Source organism: Gossypium raimondii, chromosome 11 (genome assembly GCF_025698545.1).
Source record: "Gossypium raimondii isolate GPD5lz chromosome 11, ASM2569854v1, whole genome shotgun sequence".
Lineage (NCBI taxonomy): Eukaryota > Viridiplantae > Streptophyta > Magnoliopsida > Malvales > Malvaceae > Gossypium > Gossypium raimondii.
This window is the reverse complement of record NC_068575.1, coordinates 35142227-35166258: the sequence shown is the minus strand read 5'-3', so window position 1 is coordinate 35166258 and position 24032 is coordinate 35142227. Positions and strand designations below refer to the sequence as shown.

At 31.1% G+C, this 24032-nt stretch overlaps 1 protein-coding gene across 1 annotated transcript; it reads left to right on the top strand.

Annotated features, from left to right (window-relative positions):
- Positions 1–9427: 9427 nt before the first annotated feature.
- LOC105804099 (homeobox-leucine zipper protein ATHB-6) lies at positions 9428–10008 on the top strand. Its single transcript, XM_012636596.2, is given in 3 exon segments — positions 9428–9552; positions 9621–9794; positions 9797–10008. Coding segments are annotated over 3 exon segments (447 nt in total). The 5' UTR covers positions 9428–9491.
- Positions 10009–24032: the final 14024 nt, after the last annotated feature.

The following is a 24032-nucleotide window of genomic DNA, read 5'->3' as shown; positions in this document are numbered from 1 at the left end:
CATTTATAGTATAAGATACCTTAATATTGAGTGGATTACAGAATATGTATGCGTGACTCATATACTTTAATGTAAATGAAAGCCTGGGTTCGAATATATAAGGAATCAAAAGCTGGTGCATTGGGTATACGAATTTTGCATGATGTAGCATCATTTCACAACAGTGAAATTCAGAGCCCAATAAAGGGTAAATATGTCCCTTCATTGGTATTACATGATATATGAAAAGTAACATGGTCACGAGTCATTTGTCTTAGAGATAAATGATTTAATTACTATATATTAATAATTGACTTTTCATTAACGAAGATGTAATGGTTACCATGAGATAAAATATGATCATATTTGGAGAAGGAATTTATCCCAAAGAGAGTAAGGATATCTTATGATGGTAGCACTTATTTAGTAGTTTTCGTAATGGTATATAATAGGGAGAGCTCAATCATGATACTTTAGTGAAATGACTTCATGACTAAATAATATTGTAATTAATAAGCGAAAAGTCAAAACTTAATTACAAATTATTTGACCCTAATTATTTATGCCAATTGGTCCCTCCACTAGCTCGAGATAACTAGAATATAATTGAATGTAGAACCAATAAAAATGAAATGATTAAAAACTACAAAATAAGAGAAATTTATCGTATGTATCACTATCCGTCTTGAATGTGTTTTCTCACCGAGTAAAAGATGACTTAGAAATTAATTTAAGTTCTTTGAATTATTATTTAATTAATTGTAATTAAATAATTGAAGTTAGAAGTAAGAATTAAAATAATTAGTGATCATGAATTTGTTGGATAAGACAATTAAATATATTTCCACATAAATTCTATTATGGTAAAGTTGTCATGACTTTAATAGAATTAGAATTAGGTTGAGAAAATAATTTAATTGAGAAATTAATTAAATTAATTAAATTAATTTAGTTAATTTTATTAATTAATTTAATTTATTAAATAAATAATAATTTAGGAAATAGAAAATAAATATTAGGTTTAATAAATTATAAGTGTTGGATAAAAATTTAGCTAACACGTATAATTGGACCAAATACATGAAAGGTCCAATTAGACCTTCTGGAATACAAGGGGTGACAAACCTTAGTGTCCCAAAAGGCAGGCTACCACCCTACTACTTCTATTTGGAGTAGAAGTTGTGTTTTCTATTAAATATTATTATTTAATTAGACCATATTCAAACAAAACTCTTATTGATTCTTTATAAATAGAATATATGTGTTGAACTATTTACACACCTTATTTACATTGTTATTCTGTTAGAAAATATTGAAAATTTATTTTACAGAATAAATTATATTTTGTGGGAAAAACGCATAGTTATAAATTAAAAAAAAAAGAATTACCTTTCCTACTAAAAGTTAATAAAGTTTTCATTTTATGTGATTAGTTCATGCTTCATTGAGTCCACACTCAAAGCAGTTCTGGTTCAGAAATAGCAGAGAAGGTCATTTGGTAGAAAGGTAGGATCGAATCAATCGCCTTGTACAAAGCATAGGTATAACTTTGATTAAAGGTTTGTTGTTATGGATATCATAGTGGTTCGATTTTAAAGAAAAAATTTTAAATTTATGTTGTGCCTAAAAATATTATTTTCTAAATCGATTTTTCCAATAAATATAAGTAGCATGGTTTCATGAGTAGGTGACTTGTGGCAAAACATGTCTTCCTTTGTATCAGTAGAAGTTGTAGGGGAAAACTTGAGAGCTCACTATTAGGCTTGTTTGAAAACAAGACCCACTAGGAATTGGCACAACGCCAGTTGTACTAATACAATTGCCCCTATTACCACACAACTCCTTTAAAACATTTAAAGTTTATTTTAAGATGATATTTCCAAAGTCATTTGAAAATTCAAACTTATTGTAACACTCCAAACCCAGTCTAGGCGTTATGGCTAGATCTGGAGATGTTACGTAAATTGATTGAAAATTCAGTATTCGTTGGTTTATATAAGAAAAGGTCATTAGTTCTTTTTATATAAACAAAATACAATTTATTAGAGAAAACATATATTTAACCAATTTAATGAAAACATTACTTTTACGATTATTATAATTGTTTGAATTTGCAACACAAACCTTAGTTAGATTTGGTTTTGAAAAACGTGTTTTGATGATGAAAAACCGACATTTTACAAATAGTTTCAAAACAGGTTAAAATCTATAAAATAGTTTAAAAGCGGAAAAACATAAAGTCCAAACCAAAGATGCCCTGAAATGTCCAAAACAGTCCAGAAATAACATAACACGATAACCACAAATTTAATTAAAATAGTATTAAACCAAATTAATTTAACCGAGCTCCGTTGCACCGATCCGCTTAAGTTTGAGGATTACCTGAAAGTAACAGACAAACAGGAAATGAGTTTTTGAAATTCAAAGTGTAACTTAAAACAAAACAGAATCTCATTTTTAATTTCAGACATATCTCATATCAAAGTAGATACATGTCACATATCGTAGACATATCTCATCCACTGCACACTATCTCCAACCATCCCTACACACCATATAAGGTATTAAATACCCATCCAACCCTACACACCACTTAGTGTCGGTATCACACTTTTCAGATTATATTTGCAGCTTAGCTACCAAGTCCATAAGTGAATTATCGCCATGTACAGAAATAGATGTGGCGGTCCCACCAGTTACCACACTTTCTCCAAAACATATATCCCTCCCTAATAAACATACAGATTTACAGATGTTCAAATAATGCATAACATACATACTCACATAGCTTATACATATCAAATGTGTATATTTATATATATACCTAATTACACATACATGTTAAATGTGCACATATCAATCATGCTTATATTAGTTTTATGCTAACAAATAATAAGAGAAATCATGTTTTATCGCTTGTTTAACATCATAAGAACCCTATGAAAGGCCTACGTTCGATCTAAATGTTGTTTATGGCCCAGCTCGGGCCAAAAAAGTCTTACCTGAGGCCCGGCCTGTTTTCTAAATAGGCCTCTTTTTTTGCCCAAACCCATATTTCAGGCCTATATTTTTATTCGAACCCTCTTATTTTTTGGGCGGACTGTCGGGCTGGGCTGGGCTGGGTAGCCCAACCCATGATCACCTCTAATAACAATAAAGAAAAGAAAGAATTGAAGTGTTAAAAACAAGGGAAAAAAGATAGAGGAGGTTTTAATGAAATTAAATGAATGTTCTCCCATTAGGTGTTTCTAATTTTTTGGATTCCATCCCAAAAAGATGTGAGAGAATTTGTTTGCTTGATTTGTTTAGTTTTTGTAGAATTAGAATTAAATTGAATTAATTTATAAATATTAAGGGTTAATTTATTTAATTATGATTAAATTAGAAAATTTTGTAAATATTGAAAATTAAATTTATTATTATGTCGATTGTAAAAGCTGTCACATTATCTTCTTATCATAAATTTAATCATAGTTAACAAATTTAGACCAAAAGGATATTCGATTAATTGGATAATCATTTTATGGATTTTATAATTAGATGATAAAATGAAAATTTAAATATAATTGTATGACTTACATTTTATCTAACTAGAAACTTTATCACCGAAAATGTATGTGATAACCACGTATTTAGAGCACAAATTTGTGTTTAAAAGTAACATACAATAAATAATTAATAGTATGGTTTGAAGCTAATTGATAATAACACATGAAATATATACGATATTAAAATAAAATTAGATTAAATTGCAAGTAAAGCAAATTTTAAACTCATGAATATATCATATTAAAATATTAAATGAAAATAATTATTTATCACAGTGTTGCCATGATGTTGTTATTAATCTTAAGTTGATATCAAGTTCATTTGTGATATTATCTTAATAAAAATTAAAATTAAAATGTATAAAAATTTAGAATAAAGCTTAGGTTAGGTGGTAAATTTAAGGTTTTGTATGTTGGCGTGGATTCAAATATCACCATAAGCATATTTTTAAATAAAAGATTAAAACACACTCGAATAATATAACTTAATTTAAATACGAGAGGATATTTTTGTAATTTTTCTAACCGAGTTAGTACTCGATTGACTCGTAACACTAACCCACTTAGAGGCATAAATAATAGTATATAGATACAACTTATGGAAATAATAAATTGTGCATAGTAAAAAACATATAAAACATGTCAAATTGAAATTTTGATTGAGTAGTAAATTTAAATTATTACCAATTCAATTGGTATAGTTTGAAATCTCGTTACATAAAATAAAATTAAAGCAACTTTAAATAATATAATTCATTTTATTTTTAAAAATTAATTTTATAATTTTCTAATTAAATTAATATCCCATTGATTTGTAATAGGAATTCAATTAAAAACTTAAATATATAGGAATTTAAATTAAGAAATAGGACTTAGGATACTATGGCAGAGGTCCAGTCGTTGGACATCGCAGGCATGGATGGTACGTAGCCGATGATAAAACATTGAGGACTATTGATTTGACAGCTGACAGTCAGTTAATTATTTAATAACCGCAGTACTCACGTGCTTCAGCTGCAACCAAACCCTAGGTAAAAAAAATTCAATTCTTTTTTCACCTCGAAAATTGGAGGTCCAGAAAAAAGTCAATAGAAAAAAGAAATAATGAGAGTTGATTTTCTTTAATATGAAAATTACGTAGAAAGAAAGAAAGAAAAGATGAAGAGATGTTAATTTACCGGCAACCGGTAGAGATAAAATCCATTGTTTTTTTTAAAAAACAGTATTTATTTGTTAGTTAGTCAATCAATATCTTAGATTCAAAGTTGGATGGCGTCCCATGTGACACGTGAATCTTGAGAAGAATACAAGGTTTTGTATTTGCAATCAATGGAAAATAATTTGTGAAAACCGAGGTATCCTGTATCTTACCCCTTTCAACTGCCCACGTATCCACCCTCTTCTTCTTTTATTATTTTAGAGTCTCTTTAATTGGCAGTAAAATTTTTTCGTAAAATAATTTTTGAAAAATGTTTTACTTTTCTGTAAAATGACTTACTGAAAAATATTTTTTGGTATTTGATTGAATCTGTATAAAATATTTTCTGCTGTTTGACAGATTTCCTGAAAATATTTTTCGGAAAAGTTGTTTTTACATATATTAATATATATTAATAAATTTTATATTTTAAATTATTTTTACATATATTGCAATGATTTATTTATAATAATACTCAATAATAAGCTACAATATTGATCGTTATAAATTGAAAAAATATTATCCACAATGAGTACTAGTAAGAATATTGAATAATTATAAATTGCTTCGAAACCATAATGAGTACTAGAAATAATATTATCCAAATACATAATTAGTAGTACACCACATAGTAACAACATTGTCTAAGTGCATAATATTACACCACATAAAAGTATCAATATCTTCAACCTTGAGAAAATTTTTGAAGCCAAATTTTTCTATGCTTCTTACTTTTAACTAAAAACATTTTGGCCTCTGATTCATGACTCCCTAGATAATCACACACAGAACACAAGAAGTCATCATCAAATCCTTCTTCCTCCATCGACATCACTTGTTCAGAAGTCGTGTCTTTGTCTTGTCGGCAGTAAATTGTTTCAAAGCATTAGCAATTTCGCCAAGTTGCTCACCCACAAATTTAATTTGTTCATCAATGAGACTTTCTTGACCACTTTTTCTTTTACGTTTGGATGTGCCAGATGAAGATACATTTGTTCTTACCTCTTCAGCCTCTTCATTGTCGCAGTCTACAGGCATTGAATCTTCATTACCATCATCCAAATCTATGTCAGCAAATGTTCTGGCAAAACTCCCTATTACCATATCTTTGCCAACAACCACAGTCATTTCATCATAATGATCAATGCTTTTATTCAAAAATGGTTCATACTTCTTGTGTGTCTGTTGGATATTATACACAATTAGAATAACAAGTAAAAACCAATTGAAATATACTTAACATATATATACATATATTACCATCACCGTTGCATCGTATGTCGCTCTATCACATGTGATCATTTTCATGTTATCATCCCATCCAAAACCGCTTTCACCTCGAATTTTGCATATAATCTGCCACTGATTTTTTACTGTCCTCAAATGATTTTCCACGTGCTTCGTATCGCATTGGACTTGGAATCTAGAAGAAATGACGTCGGCAACTCGATTAATAGAAACTGATTTGAAAGTATTAGAAGGCTTATTTCCTTTTCGAGCCTCCTCTGCTAGAATTTCAAGGAAAACATGTTCCATCGGTTTTGTCCACCTGAATTGCTTGGAGGTCCCTTCTTTGTTGCCCTTACCCATTCTACATTAAATAATTGTCATTGTCAATAATTTCAATATCCAACAAGCTTAAAACATAATAATCAATTCAATATCCAACAATTTTAAAACATAATCAATATCTAACAAATTCAAGACATATATCAAAATCCAACAATCTAAAATTTGACGATGTTATTATCCAACCAACATTTACAAAAAAAAAAAACATCAGTCTAAAACATACATAACATAGAAATAATAGCCCTAAGCCCTAAATCTACCTAATATTTCTAGCCATATAATCAGTCCACATAGTTTCTGCAATCTCATCTCTCTTAGTAGACCATTCTCTTGCTTCTTGTCTTTCTTCTCGCTCCGTGAGAGTTTGTATTATCGAATCAAACTTAGACTCCTCGTATAATCCTTGATTAAGTAAATCACTAGGATCAACTCCAATTATATGATTATGAATGATACAACAAGCCAAAACTATATCTACTTGAGTTTGAAAATTCCAAAATGGTTCAGCATCTAATACACAAAACCGTTTCTTCAAAATCCCAAAAACACGTTCAACAGTGATCCGTAATGATGAATGTCGAAGATTAAAGAGTTCCTTTGCATTTTCAGGCCCTTCAGCACCAAACTCTTTTAAATGATATCGGACACCACGATATGGGGTAATACATCCAATTCGGATGCCATATCCAGCATCAGCAAGATAATATTTACCTACAATTTTACAATACGTAATTAATACTGATAAACTATGAGCTTACTGGAACTATTTGTGATAAATATTACCTTCTGGAATTCTTAATCCTCTTGGGCGTGAAAGTGCATCACTTAAAATACGAGAATCATGTGCACTACCTTCCCAACCAGCTAGAACATAGGCAAATTTCAAATCAAATGTGCAGCCAATACATTTTGTGTCGTCCCCCATTTACGGCTACGAAATCTTCCTTGCATGCTAAGTGGAACGGATGCACGAATATGAGTTCCATCTAATGCTCCAATACAATCTTTAAAATAAGGATAAAACCTTGGATTGTTTCTAATTTCACTAGGAGTTGACTCATCAGGTAATCTAATAACTAGTCTATACAATTTCAAAATAGCTCTCAATACAACCCTAAAGTAATGGTGAACTGTTTGAATTGATCTATAATATCTAGATCCAATCACTCGAAACCTTACATTATGACCAATTATATGTAAAAATATAATTACTTGCTCCCTAATATCGATGATTTAGACGATTGTAACAAATTATTCGTACTAAGAATATCACATAAATTAAAAAAGGCGATCGGTCTCATCCTTATTATATCAATACAATGCTGGTCACCACTATATAAAATACTATTAATATAGTTTTCTCTTTCATAATCTCGATTCACACGAGGGCGAGAAGCAATTTCCTTCCTAGTTTCTAATTTTTTAATCCAAAGAGCCCCAAAAGCTAAAACTGAAGCCACAACTCTGGCAATTACCATTTGATGTTGATTACGATCCATCTACACAAAATAATGCCACAGAAATATATGATCACTACTACAAAAGATGCAAGATTTTTATAAGATCACATAAAGTTACCATGACTAGAAAAGTGCATACATACATATCAAGCTAATTATAATTGCCCAATAATAATTTTTTTAAAGTAGCACTTAAATATTGATCATAGTTAATACAATACTTCAATTGGTGCAAGAGTTTGTTATATATTATTAGGTTATCTTTCATGTAAAAATATAAAATATTTTTATTATTTAAGTTACCAATACATACATATATTGATCATGTATTTATAAAGAGTTTTAAATTATAATACGTTTCATGTATTTAAAGAGTTTTAAATATATTGATCATGTATTAAAGTTACCATGACTTAAAATATCTTTCATGTATTTGTTATATATTGATCATAGTTAATAATATGTTTTATAAAGTTACCATGACTTAAAATATATTGCCCAAAAGCTATAAATGTTGATGCCTCTTTTTTAAAATATAAAAGAGTTTTAAATACTTCAATTGCTATCAAGTGTGTTTTCTTTTTTATTTCAATATAAACAAAAAAATTTGACAATGTTATAAATTTTTTATTTCTATTTTTATAATTTTTAAATTATAAATTGATTACTTTTTATAAAAAAATAAAAATGTTTAAGTGCACTGCTACAATTGCTATATATACAGTTAAAATTTCGGACATAATTAACAAAAATATCAGTCCCTAAGATGCCTATATAGATGAGTTATTACTAGCTTCCTGATTTCTTAAATCCAAATCTACTTGAAAAGTTAAAAACAAATTTGATTTTGGTTCATCTGTCATTTGCAAAAGTTTTGAGACTCTCCCGTTTCTAACTTCATCTTTTCTTTAATTCTCAGTCTTTGAACTGTGAAAAAAATGGTGGGGTGCATGAATTATTTCCCTCCTGTTCATAATGTATATTCACTACAATCTCTTTCATGCAAATCGATATCAATGTGTAATATTTAAACAACATTTCCTTATATTTTAAAGAAAAAAACATAATTCCTTGCCATAAACTCTATATTTCTACATATATTTAAATCTATAACATCTACCATCAACCAAATATAACAGCTCATCACTGCCATTTCCCAACAAATTATAGAAAAAATGTAAATCAATAATAAACCATACCCAAACACATCCAACAACCATTTAATTCACTTGAACCGAATTATAACAACCACAAATGCATATTAGAAGGCTTATCATAAATCAAGCACACCACAAACCTCTTATGAAAATATCGACCAAGGCCACCAACACGAGTACGAATACTGAGGTAGAGGCTAGGACAGCAAGAACTATACAGCTGGAGGTCAAGCATACAAAGAAATTAGAACTGTTAGGAGCAATAAAAAATAGAAGCTAAGACAACATCAGTCTTGCCATCATCAATAAACATAATCAAAATCCCTGCCTGCTACTGCTTAATGTAATAGAAAGTAAAGAGTTTAGACACATGTATGATTTATCTTTTGTCAGTCAGCTTTGAGTGTCTCAATATATAGCATTCTTTGCAATTAAGCCCTCCCCAAAAAAACCAAACAGATCAAAACAGCAAACCTACTAGAAAGTTTGAAACCCCCGCCCCCCCACCCCCTCTCTCCATCACAAACAACAACTTAAAAAATATCATCTCAGAGTCATTGGCTTTGGTTTGCAAATCATGAAGAGGCTCAGTCCTTCACCTTCCTTGGATGCTTTCATGTCCACCTCTCAGCCTAAAGGTACACACATGAAAATTCCCACCTTTATTTCATTTTTCTTTAACCCAAATTCGATGTGTTTAATTCAGTTGATTATGCAGAGGAGAAGAGTTCAAAGAAGCACCAAATTTACAGCAAGGAATTCCAGGCTATGTTAGATGGTTTAGATGCAGAAGACGACTTAGAAGAAGGTGGTCAAGCAACAGAGAAGAAAAGGCGTCTATCTATGCATCAAGTTAAGGCTTTAGAGAAGAATTTCGATGTGGAAACAAGTTAGAACCAGAGAGAAAAGTGAAGTTAGTTGAAGAATTGGGGTTCTGACCAAGGCAAGTGGCTATTTGGTTCCAAAACCGATGTGCTCGTTGGAAGACCAAGGTGTTGGAGAAAGATTATGCAATGCTTAAAGCTAATAGAGAGAAGGAACCTCCTAGAAATTGTTCAAATTGCTTGCATAGCCCTCGGACAATAGACAATTAAGTGGCGATGATCGTCCTTGGTACCACCAAAATCCTCACCGAAATGATTGTAAATGGATCTTAAGTTATTTTGGAGAATCATCATGCGTGATGTCACTTGTTATCTTGTTTGTTGTATTCAATGAAGCATGTGCTTGGTGACCAAGGGTCTCAATCACGGCTACCAAAGAACTGGATTCGAGAGAAAATCAAGAAGTCGATGAGAAGAAAATTCGGATTGTTTGTCGGAGGAGGGACGGATGATCACCATATAAATTGGAAGTGAAGGTGGGAAGATTATACTAAATTATATATGCAAAAGCCAAGTCTACTGTGCCTTTCGATGCATTGAGTGAGCTTTGGACTTTCTGCTTTTAGCCTCACCACCAAACTGTTGCTTCTTTAGAACATTACCTGTTTTTTGTCAAAATTGTCACCTTTTCTTTTTCTTCAAGAAAAAAAATCAAATATTGCTCTAAATTTTAGCTTTGTGAACTAGCCGACAGAATGGGCAGTAAAATTGGGGATGCGTTAGTGTCCCCTTTGTTCAAATTTTGTGGTGGGTGTGGCTGTTATAGAGAGAAACAAGAGGGAGGGTTTAGGGGGATGAAATATAATATTTGATTGTTGGTAGAAGGGGCCAAATTCTCTTTGATTGTAGGGTGAAGAGTGAGTGAAGACCTCATTTATAGACAGACAAGAACAGGTCAAAACCAACAATGTAGCACAAACAATCCAACAAAAACAACCAATAACAGTTTAATTACACATGCATAAAACCCAGCATAGAAACAGAAAATACACTCCTTTCGTGCATAAAACCCAGCATAGAAACAGAAAACACATGCATAAAACTCAGCATAAAACCCAATTTCGTGCATAAAACCCTTTTACAACTGAACAATGCATAACATAGAAACAGAAAATACAAACCCAGCAAGTCTTTTTCGACATTGAAAATAAAACCATAAAAAATCAAATAATGTCTTACCTGAAATTTCCCACAGATCTGACGGAAATGGTGGTCGGAGAGAACATATTGTGGGGGAAAATCAGTCGACAGATCTTGTGGGGGTGTGGAAATGAAAGGAAATGAAGGAATGAAGGTATTAGAAGGCTGGAGAGAAAACGGAAAATGTCTTACCGAAATGAAGGGCGTAAGACATTTTCCCCAATTTTGTAATAGGTTTTCCCGTGTCTTGGAATTGGTTTTACAAAAGGAAAATATTTTCCTGCTATCAAACACTGGAAAACGTGTAAAACCAATTCCGGAATTGGTTTTCCCCTATCAAACACACCCTTAATCTTGCCTTTCGCTCTATGCCTTAATGCCTATTTTAGCGCTTCTACTATCTACCTCAAGAATTTAATCTTTATTCTTTGAAGCTCTTTGATATTTTGTCCTTTTTTTCAAAAAAGAAAACATCATGTCACAAAAAAAAGTTTTAAAAAATCTAAAAATTAGGAATATTTTAGACTTTTTTTAAAAATTTATGAATTAAGCCTAGAAATTCCTTTTCTTTTTTTCTTTTTTACTTTTATGATATTTTTTTAGAAATTTAAGGATTTTACAAATTGAAAAAAAATGATTACATGCCGTACCGTTCTGTTGGCTTATGTAATGTTTGTTAACGGTGGGCAGCAAAATGTTGATTTCTTATGGAGATTTTTTCAGCTCTTTCAACTTAGCTACCAAATAACGAGTAATATATTTATACACGTTATTTTATACCATTTAAATGTTTCTAAATTTATAAATATATTACTTGTTATTTTTTAAAATAAAAGAAACAATAATTTAGTAATATTTATTTGAATTATTATAAAAGGTGAAAATCATTAAAGTAAGTTCTAATTTTATCAAAAAAATTCTAATTTAATTGTGCATATTAAATTTAAATTAATTTTAAATTTAATAATAATGTGAGTGATGCAATAATAATTAAAAAACATGAAAAGTAGTTCAATATTATTTCAAAATATAAAATATGTAATTAAACTTGAGAAATAAAAAATATGGGAAAACAAAGAGGGGTTAATGTTACCATATGTCTATCCCCTTTTGTTGGGTGACTTTGGCCATTTGTTGGCCGGCACCACACACCCCAAAAAATAATTTTTTTAATTAGATAAAGGGGTGTCGGCCATCAGTGTGCCAGCACTCAAAAAAAAATTTTTGAAAAAAAATACTTGGGTGTCAACCATCTGGTGTCTAAAACCCTAAATATTATTTTTTAATAGAAAAATAATGGTATCGACCATCTAGTTCTCATAACCCAATTTTACTGTTCATTTTAGGTAATTTGGGTGAATATTTTGAACCGAATCATTTTTGTAAATATTAATTTTTTTGGGTTAAATGGGTAAAATAGCTTATAATATAAGAGCTAAAATAGGTATTAAGTATTTTATTTAGTTGTTTTGCCTTATATTCTATTACAATTTCTTTCTTAATATTGAACATTTTATTATTAATATCTATATTTATATTAAATTTTTAATTGAGTTGTATTACGAGTCAATCAAGTACTAACTAATTAAAATTATTAAATACTTTACTTTTATAAAGTAACAAGTATTAAATAAAATATATTTGGGTCTTTTCATATTTTAAAAATAACAATACTATAGTAAAATTTTACTCTAAAAACATAAATTTTAAATTTAAACATTTCAATTAAAACCTAAATTTTAATATAATATTTTTATAAATATATATTTTACAAAGTTTTTCACCCTTAAAACAATATTGAAAAGCCAAGATATATTGTTTTCAATTTCAATAATTTGTTTTTTTAAAAAAGTATATACAAATTGTTCCATAAATTTTAGGTGACAAAATACAGGCTAAATTTTATAAATATGCTGAAAAAAATAATTGACAAACTAGGCTAAAACTCTAAAATTTTACTAATCTACGCTGCTTTTGGAGAGAGAAAGGAGAACGCATCCTACAGGGCGTGTTTTCACTACTACATTTATAGATTAAAAACCATAGTGCCATAATAAGACTAACGTTTCAACAATATAGATGGAACAATACCTTAACATCAATAGTGCTCTCCAAATAGAAGAGGAAAACCGAAAGTAGTCCCAATAACAACCAGTGCCATAATACAATTTCTATAATTAGAGATCCATATCACCGAGCCCCCATATCGAGTCAGGATTTATAACAGTAATAAATGCAATTACCTCCAGCCAATGAATATCTTTCACAGATAAACCGTGTTTAATAGATAAGATTAGACCATAAGAATGACAAGAAAACCGAGATAATGAAATCCAAAATGCGAGGCTATACTGAATTTCTGAGAATAAAAACCACATTAAATGATAAAGAGATCGATGATATCTCAAAGAAAATGCAGAAGAGTAATATTGCACATACGCACTAGAAACAACTATGATAGAGACAATATAAATTGCATATTTGCAATTCAGAGCTTTAACCAGTAGAAGTAGAAAATAGTATCATATGAATCTTATCATCAAGTCTTTTCTCAAACATAATTGATTAGAAAACCAAAAAAAAATAGAGCAATACCACTCATGAATCAACCAGACTTACAATAATTCTGTCTATTGTTATAATTAGTCAGCTTTTCTATATGATAAGTATCGCATCTGAACATGAACAATTACATATGTCTCTGAGAATAACAGAACATATAGAATACCCAAAGGAAATCGCTATAAAATACTCAACTATAACAGCTGTTTTCAGATATCTTTGTAATTTCAACATTATCCCACTGACTACTACAGTCATCAATGATCCCATATTATTCCAATCACTAAAGAAATCAATTCAGAAGAAATTCCGGTTAACCCGTTCTTTAAATACCATACCATACCTAAATAAAGCGATTACTCGTGAATAACTTCTTCCTTAATAACAACATTGTATATCCCGAATAATATTTAGAATAATTTGATATCTCTTCTGAAATCATCTTTACTTGCTAACCAATTCTTAGTTCTGATCACATTATTAATCATGTAACCACTGAACTCTTCGGTTTCACACTTGTGAACTTAATCAATATAAATATTGTGAATTTCATTGTATGAGACTGTATTGGTGAGGGGGTGAAGGTTGTAAAGCCTCAAAATTTGGCTTTCATATACACACGTATAACATGACATTTATCATCAACATGTTCATTGCAATCATTTATTCATACCTTTATGAGTCTCTACTCATCATAAGCAACCTTTTTAATCAGATACTTGAGTATCGCTTTCAACATTATCGGAATTAGCTTGGTTGGAAAACATCTCTATCTATTAGTAAAACAATTCTCATCAGAGTCGGGAGATATCACACTATTACAGGTTATATAATAGTATGTATTTCTAGACTTTATATATGCTACGTTTAGCTTGAGAACCGACTAAATCATAGCTCTGATACCAATAAATGTAACTCCCCTAACCCATATCCATCGCTAGAACAAGGTTACGAAGCATTACCGAAATATACAGATCAAGTAAACATATATTTCATTTTATACAGTATTCATGTTAGAAATCAAACATAAAGTCCCTTATATGAACCATCGAGGTCCAAAACATGCATTAGACATAAGTCGGGACTAAATCGAGTACTTAGAGAATTTTTTGCAAAATTTCAAAATTTTTCCTAGGTGCAGGAGTCACACGCCCATGTGGTCAGGCCGTGTGGTTCACACGGTCAAGGGACACGCTCGTGTCTCAAGCCGTGTAACTCTCTAACTTAGGTTATACGGCCAAGACACACGCCCGTGTGCTAGGTCATGTGTAAAGACCTAAGTATTCTGTTTTGAAATTTTAAAGATGTAGGGGACACACGCCCAGGTCACACACCCATGTGCTAGGTCGTGTGTCACACACGGCTGAGACACACACCCGTGTCTCTGCCCGTGTGGATGAAATTAGGCTATTTTCCAAGCCATATTTCTCACCACATTTTGTCATCCTCCTACACCAACACTTTAACACATTCACAAGCTATTATAGGCAATTTAACCCAACTCAAAATCAAGTCCTATACATGATATATACCTTATATAATATAGTATACACACTTACTTAAATTACCAAGTTAACATATATGCATATCTTATCAAATATGCTAACTTAATTCAATCATCAATATGCCAATATAAATTCTATCAATCAACCATTTCAAACACATACCAAACATATCCATCACAAGTCATTCCAATGGCTAGTTACAATTAAAGCATTTATATGCCGATATTGGCCAATTAACCTATACATATTATTATAACCATAATTGATTTACCATATATATATATACCAAAATGGGTAGATGGATAGTGTGAGTGATCTCCGCCAAGCTTTCAATCCAACGAGCCGCTGAATTACAATAGAACAGGGAAAATAAAACAGAGTAAGCATGAAATGCTTAGTAAGTTCATATAACATGGTAATGAACTTACCACTCATTTAAATTCAAAATAAACATATAAGGCACATTCAATCAACTTGATCATGAGCCCTAACACATATCCTCATCAGCCTTGTTAGTCATATATTTTATATAAATATCAAGAAACATGTAGGGGTTCAACAATAATTAGATTTCCATGTACATATACTTTCCACATCATGAATTCATATAACATATACAAATCATATCAATGTATTTCAAGTACATTTTCATAATAATTGCCTCAAGATTAAATTATTTCATATCAGAATTTTGCCCATTAAATCAATTGAAATATCGATGGAAACACGAGAAGTACACTCGAGGTGTACAACTCTATAATCATAGATGAACATATTCATCAAACAAATTCCATGATCATATATCATCATCTCATACTTCCATATATCATGTATCATCATTTTCATGTATTTCAAGCATATACGTGTAATAATTCATTTCATGCTTATATTTTCCCATGTCAGGATTTTGCCTGTTGAATTTATTTGAAATATCGATGGATACACATGTAGTACACTCGATGTGTACAATTATAATCTGTTAATTCATATTCAAGAGTGCTCATTAGAGCACATAATTAGAAGGCACTCTTTCGAGCTATATAACGGGAAGCTCATATGAGTCATGTAACAGGAAGCATATCTGGGCTGTATAACGGGAAGTTCATAAAAGCCTAAATCAGGAAGTCCACAAAGAACTTTTAATCAGGAAGCTCATGAACAGCCTTTAATCAGGAGCTCCGGATAGCCATATATCGGGAAGTTCAAGAGAGCCATGTCAGGATGCTCACAAAGAGCTGCGTTTGTGTCCGTAATATATGCAGAATCACAATCGATCATATAACAGGACACTTACAAATAGCTGCGGTAGTCCGCAACACATGTAAGATCACTACCGATCAGGATGCTCGTAGGAACCATATAACGGGAAGCTCGAGAGGGATTATAACAAGATGCTCGTAGGAGCTGTGGTGTGTCCGGAACACATGCAGGACCACAACCAATCAGGAAATCTTGTATCCATCGAATTTCATTATTCAAATGAGATTTAATATTTATCTAGCTTTGTCGGATATGTAACCAACTTCATATATTTAGCATTTATACAATTCACATACACAACATTTAATTCAAGCATATAAGTATACATAATTTAGTTACATGAACTTACCTCGACAAATGTTCGTGTACGTAAAATCTACTAATCCAACATTTTCTCTTTTCCTCGTTCTAACTCCGAATTTGGTTTATCCGAATCTATATGAATGAATTTAACATTAATTCATGTTCATTTCCAATTCACATCTTACAAAAAATTATCATTTTGCCCCTAAACTTTTAATTAATGACAATTTCATCCCTAGGCTCGAAAAATGGAATTCATGCAATTTAATCCTTATTCCAAGCCTAGTCGATTTTTACATGTAAAATTTATATCCCATGTATTCCATAAAATTTATAATTTTCCATGAATTTTACATCTTTTTAATTTAGTCCTTAAATCATAATTTCATTAAAATTCCCTTTACAAAAGTTGTTTATCTATTAACAACATTTCATTTTCTACCATAAAACTTCATAATTCATCTATGTTCATCCATGGAAAAACCCTAGTACCTTGATAACTTTGCAAATTAATCCACAAGATAGCTAGATTAAGCTATTACGATCTCGAAAATATAAAAATCATTAAAAACGGGAAAGAATACTTACCTAATCAAGCAAAATAAGTTGGCTTGAGCTTAGGTTTCCATGGCTAGGGTTTCCATGCTTTTAATTTGGGAAAGATGATATAAATGATGATATTTTTAATTTTTTTATCATTTATCATCTTTTATTATTTCACTTTCCAATTTCATCCTTTTTTATTTTATTTTCCATGGATGAATCATCATCCTTAACTACTAAGCATTTTAATGGTCTATTTTCCATACAAGAATCTCAAATTTTAAATTCCATAGTTATTTAATCCTTTTAGCTATTAGAACTCAACTTTTGCACTTTGTGTAATTTGGTCCTTCATCAAATTAAACATGTAATCGGTAAAATTTCTTTACGAAATTTTTATACGACATTACTATCATAATATAGACCATAAAATAATATAAAAATAATTTTCTTTCGAAATCAAATTTATGGTTTCGAAACCACTGTTCTGATTTTACTAAAAACGGGCTGTTACAGAAGCAATCAAGCTAGGGTGCGTTTTCCTCTGACATGTCAAGCATTTTGCTTGAAAACACATATTGTAGAAAGCATTTTATCTCTAGCCATTTTAACCACAAAACTTGATTACTGTTGAGCCCCAACAACCCAAGATTCCCAGGATAAAGTTGATGGAGGAAAATAATATGTTAAAATTGCATGTGTAGAACTCGTACGCCAAAGTTAATATTAATTATTGAAGTGTAGAAAAGCTAATTAAAACACTAACTTAATCGTTTATTAATTAATTTTCCCTGTAAAATAGGGGTGACTGTTCGATCGAATCGAGTCGAATCGAGTGAAAAAAAATTTGAATTAATCAAGTGGACGAGTCATATTTTATCATCCTAACTCAACTTAAAATTTTTCTGAATCTACTGAAATGAAATTCAAGTCAAGTCAAATTGAGTGCAATTGTTCGAGTTAAATTAAAAAATTAAACATGTCAAATTATAATCTTGTGCCACTATAACTAATTTCATGTTAGAGCACATAAATTTCAAAACCATATATATTTGAAATATTTTTCTAAGCAATATATATATATATAAAATACTTTAGTATGATAATCATGTCAAACCATATATATTTGGAACTATATATATATTTATAAATTTTAATAATATTTTACAAATTTATACAATTTTTAAAAATAAAAATCTAGAATGAACTTGGACAAATGGTTGTCTAGACTCCATGCATAAAAAATTTTAAAAATTGTAATTTTTTAGACTTTTTTTGTTGACGTGGCAACTAACTAACATCAACCGCTAGGCTAATGTCATTAACAAGCATGTCAATGACATAATAATCAAAAAAGAAAAATATTGGTCAAAGAGCTTTATTAATACAATTTTGGATTCTAGGGCTTAGTTAAGTTTCTTTTTGTGGAGCAGTTTAATTGATTTTTTTTTTGCCAAAGTTCGAGGGTTTTTTTACCTGTTAAGCCAAAAGAAAAGGAAAAGGAATTATGAAACAAAAACTAAATTAAGGATTTAAAATTGCATTTTATGTTTGCTTAGTGCTCAATTTGACCCTTGAATTATACTTGTTTTTCTATTTTAGTATCTAAACATTTTTTAGTCTCAGTTTGGTACTCAAACTATCAGTTTTTACCCAATTCAATCAAATTTTATAATGGCGATAAAAAAATTGGATGACACTTGGCAACAATTAGAATGTGCCACATGGCACATCTAACCAATCATAATGTGCCACATGGCATTCAAGTTTATTAAAATTAAAAACATTAAATTTAAATTTAAAAAATAAAAAAATTATTATTTAAATATAAAAATACCTTTAACTTTGACCCATTGTTGATTGATATTGGTCGTCGTTGACTATCTTTGATAAATGTTGACTAATTGTTGAACACCATTGATCGATGTTGATTGATCATTAACTTTAAATTTTAAAATATTTTAAATAAATATTATTTAAAAATATTTTTCACTTTTTAAAAATATTAAAATTTTATAAAAGCTATATATTTTGTTTTATAAAATTTTAATTTTTAATGTTGAAGTTTTTCAATTTTTCAATTTATAGACTTTATATTTTTAGTTCAACTTTTATGTTTTTGATTTTTGATTTATTGTTTTGAATGTTTAGAATTTATAATTTTGAAAATATAAAATTTAATAAAATATTTCTAGAATATATTTAAAATTTAAGTTTTTTTGCATGTTTCTAAAATTTAAATACATTTTTAATTTTATAGTTTTTAAATTTTTATATATTATTTTAGGCTTTTTAAAATTTATATTTATATATTTTGGATTTTAATAAAATTTTAAATTTTATTTAAAAACATATTTTTATTTTCAAATTTTTTGTATAGTATATGTATATATGATATTTTTAGAGGTTTTTTACTTAAATAATATAAAAAAAATTAAATACTGATATGGGATAAGGCCCCATTATTTATCAATATAGGCAAAATGAACAGTGTATCTACGATTAAAGGTGCTCATGGGCCGGGCCAGGTTCAAGCAGGGCCCAGAAAAAAATTTCAGCTCGTGTCCTAGGCTCGGACCTGGGCCCGGCCCAAAATATGGGCCTGAATTTTTGTCCAGGCTCGGCCCAAGAAAAAATTCCTAAGCCTTAGCTCGGCCCGGCCTGGCCCATTTTTTTAATAAACACCAAAAATTTATTTTAAAATTAAAAAAATAAAAAAGTATTTTAAAAATATTTTAAAAATAAAAAAAATAAAAAAATAAAAAAATTATTATATATTCAGGCTGGGTCAGGCCCGGGCCAAAAAAGTGGTGCTCGAGGCCCGACCCGTTTTCTAAACGAGCCTCGTTTTTTGCCCAAACCAATTTTTTAGGCCTATATTTTTACCCGAACCCTCCCATTTTTCGGGCGGGCCGTTGGGTCGGGCCAGGCCGCCCGGCCCATGAGCACCTTTACTTACGATGCCACCTAAGAAATTTGGCGACACCAACCTCCTGACAACAATGATTGGCTTGATGATGGCGTAATGATTGAATAGCATAAAAAATAATCTTTCTTTAATGCCACCTGATCAATCGACGCAATTGGTATTCCTCTACCATGTATTTATACAGTCAACGGTAAAAAAAATATTTTTTTAATGGTACTGTCGACGTGTCAGGTGACATCGAAATTAATTTAATATGTATATATATTTTTGTTTTATTAAAAATATTAAAAAAAGCTAAAATTTTGGGTTTCAAGACCCAGACCCGTGACCGACGGGTCATATCGGTGAAACCCAAAATTTTAGCATTTCTTTAATCTGTTTAAAATATTAAAATTTTCATCGTAAAAGGGGGTTGGTTTGTTCTCTCAACCCCCACAACAATCTGTTAAGAAAAAAAAAAGCTAACACCCAACTAGAGGTGCTCATGGGCCGGGCCGAACCCATAAAAAAATTTTGGCCCGGGTCCTAGGCCTGGGCCCGGCCCTACCCGAAATATGGGCCTGAAATTTTGCCCAGGCCCAGCCCGGGAAAAAAATATAAGCCCGGGTTCGGCCCGGCCCATTTTTTTAATAAATACCAAAAATTTATTTGAAAATTTTTAAAAAGTATTTTAAAAGTATTTTAAAAATATTTTAAAATTAAAAAAATTAAAAAAAAGTATTTTAAAAATATTTTAAAATTAAAAAAGTATTTTAAAAATATTTTAAAATTAAAAAAAGTATTTTAAAAATATTTTAAAATTAAAAAATAAATATATTTATTATATCGGTCAAGCGGGCCCGCCAAAAAGTTGTGATCGAGGCTGCCCGCTTTCTAAACGGGCCTCGTTTTTTACCCAAGCCCATATTTCGGGCCTATATTTTTACCCAAACCCTCCCATATTTCGGGCGGGCCGTCGGGCAGGGCATGAGCACCTCTACACCCAACCACACCCGAAAGAAGAAGAAGAAGGAAGGTTGCCCCGCCCAAAAAAATATATTTTAATTATTTTTGTAATATTAGAATTATTTATATTTTAGTTTATAATATTAATTTTTTGTGATAATCATTATTATTATTAGTTCTGATTTGTGCTAAAAGTTCAGATTTGTATTTTTGCAGTTTCAGAAAAAAATGGAGAACCAATTTTTTGCAGCTATTAATTTTGATGGGTTTTTTTTAGAAATAAATGTTGGTTGTATTTTTTAGGCTTGCAAGAAAATCAGAATGAGGTTCGATAGGAATGTGTTCGTCAGTAATATGAAAGAGAAGATTAGTGCAAAAATTTCCAAGCGTTGTGGAATGAGGATGTCAAAATTAGTCTATAAATTTCTAGTTTCGTCAAATCCCATTATATTTATCGAGATGGAACTTTTAGACAATGACGACGTCCAGACAATGGTCGCATTGTATTGCGTTCCAGAGAGGGTGAACACTAAACTGATTCAGGTATTTGCTGAGTTAGTCGATGCGTAGCTCGTTGAAAATGTAACTCTGTTAAGTCAACAATATGGAGTTAAAGACTCGTGTATAGAGGTTCCTAGAGCGTCCGTGGATAGGAGGTCTTCTGTGCGCAATTTTGACATCGATCTCAACGTTGGATGTTCATATCAGTATAGTGGTGGAGCCACATCAACATGGGTCAAAAATCCACACCATGTTGCTTTATAGATACATCTAGTCGTTACTGAGACTGATGCACATGGTGAAAATGGATTTAATAATAACGATCATTTTGATCACGAGGGTGAAGATTTTAGTGACCCCAATGTAGACGATGTCTCGGATGATATCTACGGTGAATGAGTGGATGATGAAAATGATTACGCCCCTTCGGTCAGAAACCCAAGTCGTGGTGTCGTCATACGCAATGATTGTACAACCTGCATGTCGATCATCGATCTTGATGCGATGCATGCATTTGAATTCCCTGAGTACCCTGACATAATACCTACTCACCTGATGTTAGCAGATGCTGAATCAAAAGTGTTGTTCGTGGGTCAAATATTCTCGAGCAAAGACGAGTGCGTCGCTACCATCAAGTTGTGTAGTCTGAAGGTGTCTGTCGACTATAGAGTGGTCGACTCTAAACCAACAATCTATGTTAGTGAGTGTTGGAAGTTGGCAGAAGGGTGTAGGTGACGGGTACGAGCTGCATTTATCCGGAGGTCCCAGCAGTGGGGGATACGAAAATATGTTGAGCCTTATACATGCACTTTTGCATATATGACGCAGGACCACCGCAATCTTGATTCAAAAAGCATATGCAGCTGCATCTTGCCAATAGTTAAAGACATGCCCACCATTACTGTATCAGTGCTGATTGTCAAAGTGCAAGAACGGTGCCAGTACCGAGTTTTATATTGGAAGGAATGGGTGGCTAAATAGATGGCCATGGATCAGTTGTACAGAGATTGGGATGCATCATACAATGAACTCCAAGGGTGGATAGTCGCAATGCGAGAGACATTCCAGAGACTGTCATTGAGTTATAGGTGTTGCCTTATTACGAGCAGGACGACCAACTAAATCTGGGAAAAAGAATTTCCACCCGATGTTTTGAACATTCGATCTATGGATTCAGGCCTTTCCCACTGTAAGTCGCTTGCACAGGTATATTGGACTTAGTTGTATGAGAAATATACGCAGATCCTCCTCATTACGGTGGCCCAAGACAGGAACCGAAGCTTGCTATCGGTAGCGTTTGCCATTGTTGAATCAAAGAACATGGAGTTGTGAGAATTTTTCCTGATGAACTTGTGGATGTATGTTGTCACGCAAGACAATGTTTGTATCATTTCCGATAGATCAAAGGGGCTAATTTTTATGATTATGCGTTGGAACGATGGAAATGTGCAAGTGTACACAATCGCAACAAGTAATAAAGTGACAAGTAAATGTCGAGTTATCGTACCCACAAGGACTGTGTAAGAAAATAATTATAAAATGCAATTAAAAACACTTTGGTGAAGGAAAATTTTTGTTCCGAAAGAAAATGGTTTAATAAAACTAGATTTTAACTAAGAAGATTAACTAAGCAAATTAAAAGGTAAAAATTCCAAAGCACGATTTCGAAAAATAAGTTTAATGAATATGACATAATTGTGTTAGTTCAACTACATTTCTTAACTTAATATTACTAAAACAATGTTCATGTTGTTATGAATAAATTCACGGCAACTTGGTAATTTGTTAACTATAGCACATACTGACTTACTAAATTAACGAATCTCTTGAACATATTACTATGCCAATTCAAACAATTAATCAATTTTAATAAGCAAGTAAAAGATTAAGTGAAGTAAAATATATTCCTACATTGAAATAGTTTAATCACAATAATCTTGCAAGTTATGCAAGGCTAATGTACCGCTTAATACCATTTCTAATTTAACCTCACTACCTTAGAAGATTAAACATGCATCGATTAAATATTGTGTCAATTAATTATAATTTCAACACAATTAATAATTAATTCATTAGTTACCTTACAATTATAGTGCAAGTATAACATAATCATGATTTTACTTAATCAAACAATTTACCAAGACCTATAACAACACAAACATGATTTTAACAACTTAAGAAGATGAAATGCAATCAACCTAACACGAATTAAATTTAAGCCATGTTAATTAAATTTAGAATAGAAACATAACAAGTATTCATAGACATGATCATAACAAGAAGAAATTTTAAAGGAAAGGAAGTTAGAAGCAAATCCAGTTTTTCTCCGAAGCCAGACTAGTGAGCTCCTCTCCTTCTCCGCTTTTCCTATTGATCCAAGGCTTCTATAAGTAATTGAATGTTGCTACCCAAGGTGGTTGAAGGCTTTTTTCCAAGAGGGAAATCAAAAAAGGAAAGTAGAAGGGAAAAATGAGAAACAAATGGAGGTTTTGGAAGGGAGAAAGTGAGTAAAAGAAAGAGAGAAGTGTGAAATGAGAGGTGTGTTG